The following is an 8102-nucleotide window of genomic DNA, read 5'->3' on the forward strand; positions in this document are numbered from 1 at the left end:
TTTTTTCGCCAGCGTCAATAATTAATTGGATATTTCCTTCTATACTTTTTAGCACGTAGCTATGTATTATTAGCTTTGTTCTTCCGACGTCTGATTTCTTTTTAATTATAGCAAATGCGTTTTTCTAAGGTACATAAATTTTTGGGATTGACTGTATAGCCAATACATCCTTAATTCTTCACGAATTTACTCAATCCATTTTGCTATTTGTAACAAAATAAATTATGCCAATTAGGTGTCGGTCATGGGATTATGTTCCCAGCAACGAGTCTCGCCATGAACACGTATTTTCGAAAGAAGCGTAACATCGCTATGGGACTGTCAGTGACGCTGACAGGTCTCGGGCCAATTCTAATGCCTCTTTTGATAGCAATATTATTGGAGAATTACGCTACTACAGGAACCCTGTTAATACTCGCAAGTATAGCAATGCATTCACTGGTTGGAGCGTCGTTCTTGCAACCTTTTAAGGAGACCCAAGTGAGTTTTAAGGAATGCTAAAAATAACTAATTAAGAAGACGCTGGACAATATGTGTTGACAAAATGAAAAACGTTATGCTTCATTTTTGTAAAAATTAAGATATAAGGTTCTAAGTTATTTCTATAAAAGTTGAAATATGACATACGTTTTGATTATTTCATTTGGATTATGAGAATTAATAGATGCAATTTTTATTCATTGTCAGTGTCTTCTTAAAGTTTCAAAGGAATGGCAAAATGATTAACGTTCACCGTCAGATTTCGTTTACGATAGATGAAAAACATAAAAGATGACAATGATGTCACAGAATGCAACGATGTCAGCTGTCAATTGAAACAAACCGAGGAACTCAATAAAGAACAAGAAGTCGATGTTAAAAACGGTGTTGTTAATCGTCGATTGTTAGATGAAAAGCAGCAGACGGATAGAGAAAATTTATCAAAAGATCTGGGAAATACTCAGGGCACGAAGAATGAGAAGAAGTCGGTTTGGGCAACGATATCAGAGCAAATGGATCTGGCTCTTCTAAAAGACAGTCGTTACGTCGCTGTTATACTAGGTAATACTATTTACAATAGAAAATCTTATATAAGAACTTAGACAATCGTTTGAGGACCTGACGATCTAATTTTCTGAAAGAGTGCGAAACATATTTATAGACTTGAATTAGATGATAAGTATCAACGAGTTTTATCACAGTCAAACTGTTTCAAGAGTGCACTACTCTTGATAAAAATACAAACGATATATCAATTAAACAACTCCCACGTGAAAATAAATATTTGATAAGATCGCGAAGACATCTCCCCCGCAAAGGAAATAACATGGGAACATCAATGCTTCCAGGATTAAACAACGACTCCTTATAAATATTATATAAAACGTATACCCATAGAAAAACAGAATCTACAAATTCAATCTTATTGAATATAATTGTAATTTATTCCAGGAATGGGAGTGTCTTTAGTCGCTGAGACGAATTTCAACATGATGATCCCTTTTGTCCTGACGGAGCTGTCCGGACTGGAGAGGACGTCGATCGCCACGGTAATGTCAATACAGGCGGTATCGGATATCACCGGACGTCTCTGTGTACCATTGCTGGCGCAGAGGATCGGATGGACGTCCAGGAACCTTTACGTATTGTCCTTGGTCGGATCCACTCTCGGAAGGACCAGTACGTACAGCAACGTAACATTGAATTCGAAAACGAGAAATCGATCCGTTCACGGCAACGAATTTAAGATCTGCTGGGTGGGTTGATTTCAGGTTTTATGCTCAACTACGTACACGCCGTATCTTAACTATAAAATCGCGTTGGAAACTTGACTAAATCTATCTCATACGAATGCATGCATACGTGAAAAATAATATTTAACAATTGGCCAATATGTATTTTACATTCCAAATTAAAACGGTAGATCTTATATACATTCTTTTTCTAATATACATTTTGTTATATGTATGTATTATTATAAATCTGCTCTATTTAATTTTCTTACAGTGGTGCACGTGTATGTTGTATATACATATATTTCATTGCCTTTATAGTTATGATTCGCAGTATATCAAATGAACTGAAATTGATAAATTCTAACTTCTGAGAGTTAATTTTAAAATTTAATATTTCATGCATTTTACATAAATATTATATACTTCTGATAGTATACGTAGCAAGTAATGATAAGATATCAGCTTGCTTTATCATGTTTCATGTTTAAAAGTGTGAAGCTTTCATTTATAATCATTGATCATGATAAGAATAGATTATGACTGTTGGTAATAAATCACATTTTCTGTATTTAAGTATTGTCAACATGGGGAGATACCTACATCGTGGTGATCGGTGTCGCACTGATTATTGGCATTGCCAAAGGGACGAAAGCTGTTTTCCAAACGTTAATCATACCTGATTATGTGCCTCTTGAAAGACTGCCGGCCGCATATGGGATGCAAATGGTTTGCAATGGTATTCTGTCCATTGCCATAGGACCACTCATAGGTATATTCATACATTTTTCACTTATTTTTTAACTTGCGAATATAATAAAATAATTAATTTATTCTACGTTTAATGATGAAATCGTGGCTTGTAAGAAATTATAAATTCGGTATTAATTCTTCAGGTTTAGTACACGACTACATGATGAGCTATGTGGGTGCTCTTCATTTCACTTCAATCTTAAGTTTATCCTGTGTCGTATTATGGTACATGGGAGGACTTTGGAAATTCAGTAACATCACTAGAAGCCCTAATGCAAAGAAGAAAACGACAGAAACGCAAAATTCTAGTGCGTGAAAAATTATATTTTTATATTCATTTACTATTGTCTGCGATAATCGATTTTACTTCTTTTAAATATGTCGTTTGCTCATAGCTGTGAACTTTTAATAAAATTAATTGTTAAGAAATCCTATTAGGAGGTTATAACTGATAGTACCAATAAGTTTGTTAGCTACAGGTTTGATGATTACCAAATTGAAATTATACGAATAATTAAAATAATAAGAACAGAGAATTGTATGTACATATTGGAATCTTTCTCCCAGAGATATTGTATGACATTTAATATAATAAGTGTATTGTATTAAATGATATTATTTTTTGACTGATTACCATAAATTTAATGTTGTTATATAACGTATTCGTTAAACAATGAAAGTTCTGTATATTCACTACTATGTAGTAAAATATATATACAATTTCGTAATAAAATATTGTTATCACACAATAAACAATGCACCGTCAATATAGTTATTATCCTCATTATTGATGAAGAACAGACAACACAATTTTAAATAGAAAGTACTTTCTTTAATTACTTAAGATACATTTTTCGACTAATTTCATTAAAATCCTACAATCATTCTCCTATTGTACTACGTACCACGAATGTAATCATACATTGCACATCCGAGACCTGAGACAAAATCTCTACTTTGAAAACATTTTAATCACAATTCTTTCTTTAATCCCAATTTACGAACACATACGGATTTCCTTAATAAATTAATTAATAATTGATACTAAAGTACATATTAATAAAACTAGAAAATAGAAAATAATTCAAATCGAAAGTGCATATTAATTATTAGAATATTGTGAACCAAGTTTGGTTATAGTTTAAATTAATTTCTGCTGTTAAACGAATTACGGGCTTTTTTTTAACTCTTTAATTAACTATTGATTAGTCTTTATGCGAAATGTACGGTTACGTGCGTTAAAATGTTTTACACGACGGACTAAACACTCGCACTTCTCTATCCCACTTCATCCGCGTTCGATAATACACTTCCGATTTACTCTCGCGTTTGACTGCGTTTGACTTTCAAAGTTGGACTAACCCTACGTCGATGGAAAGATCATCTTTACATATCTCTGTCTACGAAATTTGCCACACGATTCCTCAACATAATAAAGGTATGTAATATATGAATAAGTTTTCAATTAGTATGAATTAAATTTCTTACTGGAAATTAACACTATGTTTGCAATATCAACGTTGTATGCATCACAATTATAACCACAATTTAGTTTATTACTTTTGAGCGTATTTTAAAAAATTGTACCTTATATACATAGTGTGGAATAAATTAGACGACGAAATATCTTACATTAAAATTTTCCAAGTAAGTCGAAATAAAAATACGTGAGATTCAAATATTGCATAATTAGGAATCGATAATTTCATTGAGGTACTTCTCACTATACTGATAGTTACTACGTTGTTACAATTGAACTAAACTTATTATTAGATTATTATAATATCTACTTTACTAGTTTTATATTTACAGTTTTCATAATTAGTTTCGTTAGTGACAAACAAATATTGTTCATACCTATTGCACTTCAGTATAAGGAAATATAATACATAAATAATACTACTTATGGGTATTTTCGCTTACTAATAACTTCATTTATTTTCATTAAATTCGAAACACGTATCAAAACATCATAACATTAGATTAAATATAAAATATACATTGAAAACATTATTTAAAATTCTTTGAATTATGCTTGTCTTTGTTCATTCTTAACGAAACTGATTATTAATCAATTTTACAACGCACGATCCCAACAGCAGGAGTGCAACTCATAATAGTTACACCTATATATATTTAAGTAAGTGATATTTACAAGAGTTTAGATATTGATAGTCCGTTAGTTCAAATGCATAGAATAAGTGCATAAAAACCAGACAAGATTTTTTTTTAAATAAAAAACATTCAATACGTTTATGTAATATAAACAGAAATTTGAAGGCTGAGTTTAAGTGATCAGGGAAGTATTCTTTAAAATGGAAATTAGATCGTCGATCATCTTACTCTTGTATCCATTATACAAATTTTAATTGGAAAAATATGTTTATGAAATTTTAAAATGATATTCAGCCTTTATTTAAAGAAAATCGTTCTATGCGTGTGAACTGGTAATATATACAAATTTTAATAATATCAAGTATTAATTAATACAGATTCGCCTCAATACTCGTTTCGTACTCCTCTTAACATGTTGTATGTACATATATATGCAAAGTGGCTAGTTTGTTAGAGAAAATGTACAGGTAATGTTCTCTGCCCGATTTTACACATCGCTCTTATCTTTCCTTCGGCAATTTCTAGATTAGTTAATCACAAAACTCGTCGCTCGCTTTAAAACACTTAGCACGGTGACTTATTCTAGTCGATAACATACATATACACTCTTGTATACACATAGATACATGTACAAGTGACTTATATAAAATTTTTCATATCCCGTTTTATTCCTTCACGGCGAATACGTTTCTCTCGTGCTCCTATGATAGAGATCGGTACGGAAATAATGTTATATCACTGGTTCGAACTACCCTCTGGTAATCTACCGTTACTCCAGTAATTAGCATATGCATGTAGATTTTAAATATGGTGCGTACATGTGAGTATGTAATTGCATAATAACGTTAACGCGTGACATTACATACATTAATGTAACCGAGACCATTAGTGCAATAAAAGTATGAACTTCCTAAATCATTTACCTTCGAATTTCATGTCTAAAAATTTAAATTTGCTAAAATATAAAACTATTAATTATAGTGGAAAATTTCTTATACATGTTTTCAAATATTGTTGGATTTATTGAATGATTATGTATAAAGGTATAAAATGAAAGAAGGATTTATTGTATATTCTTATTGCACCAGCGGTTTCAATTGACATTGATTAGGCCGAATATGCATTAACTGATTTGTATAACTCATCGCATAACAGGATGTTTATGAGACAGCATCAGGGTATAAAATATGTGTACAGTATTTCTCGTTTGAAGAAAATCAAACACTAAAATTTCTTAAAGTATTAATTCAAAAGAGAGACTAGAAGAATAAACTAAATAATAATTAGTAACAATTATCACTCAGCTGAGAGTGTTTAATGACTAGATCACAAATAAATAAGAATGTACTGAGCATAAAGAGAAGTTAATTGATCAATCGGATCAAAAACGATTCAACTAGAGGATTTAATTGACCTATAAATCCACGTTGTGGAAGCTTATTGCAAAAGTTCGGCTGGAGAAAGGGAAAAAAATGAAAAGAATCGTTTCGTTGATACAACGTGGCCACGCCACGGTGGAAGGTAACGGTTGTCGATAAATTGGCGGCGACCGAAACCCATTAATTGATCCCTTTCGCGGATGAGATAAATGATGATGAACAGGACGAATCTTGATCCCTCCCTCCGGGGTTAGGACATTTTATCTCTCTCTCTCTCTCTCTTTCGGTTCTGTTTCCCCGATCGCGCGGATATTTCCGTTCTATTCAAGCCTGGCGTGTAGTAACGCGCAACGGGACGGGGGACTGACGTGACTACGACAGGGCGGATAGCAGGATTATGCAGATCGCCGCTCTAGATTGCGCCGGAAAATTCGAACCGGAGCCACGGGACGACATCGATTGCGGCGTGTTGTTGTCGATTCTTCGCGGTCGTACCTCCCCGTCGACGCTTTTTCGCCCCTTCGTCGCCACAACGTTCTCCGCGTCGTTATAGCTGCCGCTGCTGCTCGCCCTCCCGTGAACTCGTATATCTGAGAGCAAAAAAGTCGAGTGATTGATACGTCAGAGACGCGGTATAAAAATTGTTTTACGCTATTGTATCGACAGAACGCTTCTTCAATTGCTCCTTGTTTTATATATTCCAATCTGTTTGCAATTTGTGCAGCATGAAACACGAAATAAAATGCTCAGAATTCGTAGGATCACTTTCTTGTGACGATCGTTGCCCCTCTTATGGACTTATATTCAAATCTGCGTAGGTTTCATCCTTGTGTTTGATAAATTCCATCTTCTTCGAAGATAGACACAGCGAGTTTCTATAGTACGCTATTCAGATGATCTATCTGAATTACTATTTACTTCTCAGTAAGCAGCAAACGAGTGAAGGTTTTTATTGTAAACTTGGAAATGCCCGAAGCGATGGATTACAACAATCGAAATGGACGAGGTGGGGGTAAGGAAATCTGAGCGAAGGGAAAGTTTCGCGAACCGAAAGATCAGATTACTTTTCATAGATGCCGAGGGAGGAGGCGGGTAGTTCATAAACCGCGCGGGATTTCATCAAAATCCCGTTGAGAGCCCGGCGCGGCCGCGTTGCACAGCACAGCGTTTGTCGCCCTCCGGAGATCTACGGGCGTCGTCGCCGCTCGGAAAGTTCGCGTCGGGCTGAATTTCACGCCTTTCCGCCGCACCCGCGAGTAGAACTTTCCCTTCGAAAAGTTTCCCATCCCCAAAGCTCCACCCCGGTGCGTAAGTTCGCGCATTACCGCCCGGCTCTGATGATTTAAAACGAAATTCGCCGCGAATTTCTATGGCGATAACGTATTTACGTTAAAATACGAGCCCTTCCCCCGTTCTCCACTTTTCATTCATCCACCAACCCGCTGCTTTCTGATCGAATCCTCTAATTAAACTTTAAACCGGTTAAAACCCGGAGTGGGAGAAATTGAAAGAGGCGTTAAATCATACGATTCCCCCGGATTCATTTTATTCTCACGCATGATTTATTTTTAATAAGCACACATCGTCTTCGCTAGCAAACCAGATTAACATTTTCAATGAACGCTTTGTTAATCAATTTGATTATTGCATTAAAAAAATCAGCATTACAATTCGGAACCTACAATTGAAATCTAAATTCTACAACATCCAATGAACCTTGCTATAAGCTCACTATATGTATATTGTACATGAAAACCTAGAAGGATGATAACAACGGAGTGTTTAAATGAATGCTAGAGTCAGGGTTTGCTCGAATTCGATTGTTACTTCCAGTGTACTCCATGTATGAAGTGCAACTCGTTTTTTATTTGGAAAGAGAGTTGCGCGGCACGTGTAAGCGTGGTAGGTAGCTGTACGTTTCTGAATATTCAAACTGCTGTTTCGACTACGGCACCGTTCACCAACTGTTACTGTGGAGGTGCAACGGTAACGAGAATCCGAATTGTTACGAACAGAGAAACATTTTGACGATACAAGGTTTCTTCTAAAAACAGTACGACCGATAGCAGTTTCATTTATTTCAGGAAAATCGAGATTATCATAGAAATGTAGTACAAATGAAAGAGAATATACTAATATGATT

At 34.7% G+C, this 8102-nt stretch overlaps 1 protein-coding gene across 1 annotated transcript in view; it reads left to right on the top strand.

The window, feature by feature from the left end:
• LOC108625953 (monocarboxylate transporter 9) overlaps positions 1 to 3139 on the top strand; it is a 9609-nt gene extending 6470 nt beyond the window's left edge. Inside the window, exons 7-11 of the mRNA XM_026814386.1 lie at positions 236 to 480; positions 756 to 1041; positions 1432 to 1659; positions 2290 to 2484; positions 2609 to 3139. Of these exons, the coding sequence (XP_026670187.1) occupies positions 236 to 480; positions 756 to 1041; positions 1432 to 1659; positions 2290 to 2484; positions 2609 to 2781 (1127 nt within the window). The 3' untranslated portion in view covers positions 2782 to 3139. The remainder of the gene's footprint in view (positions 1 to 235; positions 481 to 755; positions 1042 to 1431; positions 1660 to 2289; positions 2485 to 2608) is intronic.
• The last annotated feature ends 4963 nt before the right edge of the window (positions 3140 to 8102 follow it).

Source organism: Ceratina calcarata, unplaced genomic scaffold (assembly GCF_001652005.2).
Source record: "Ceratina calcarata isolate Rehan_Ccalc_2016 unplaced genomic scaffold, ASM165200v1 scaffold382, whole genome shotgun sequence".
NCBI classification, from domain to species: Eukaryota; Metazoa; Arthropoda; class Insecta; order Hymenoptera; family Apidae; genus Ceratina; species Ceratina calcarata.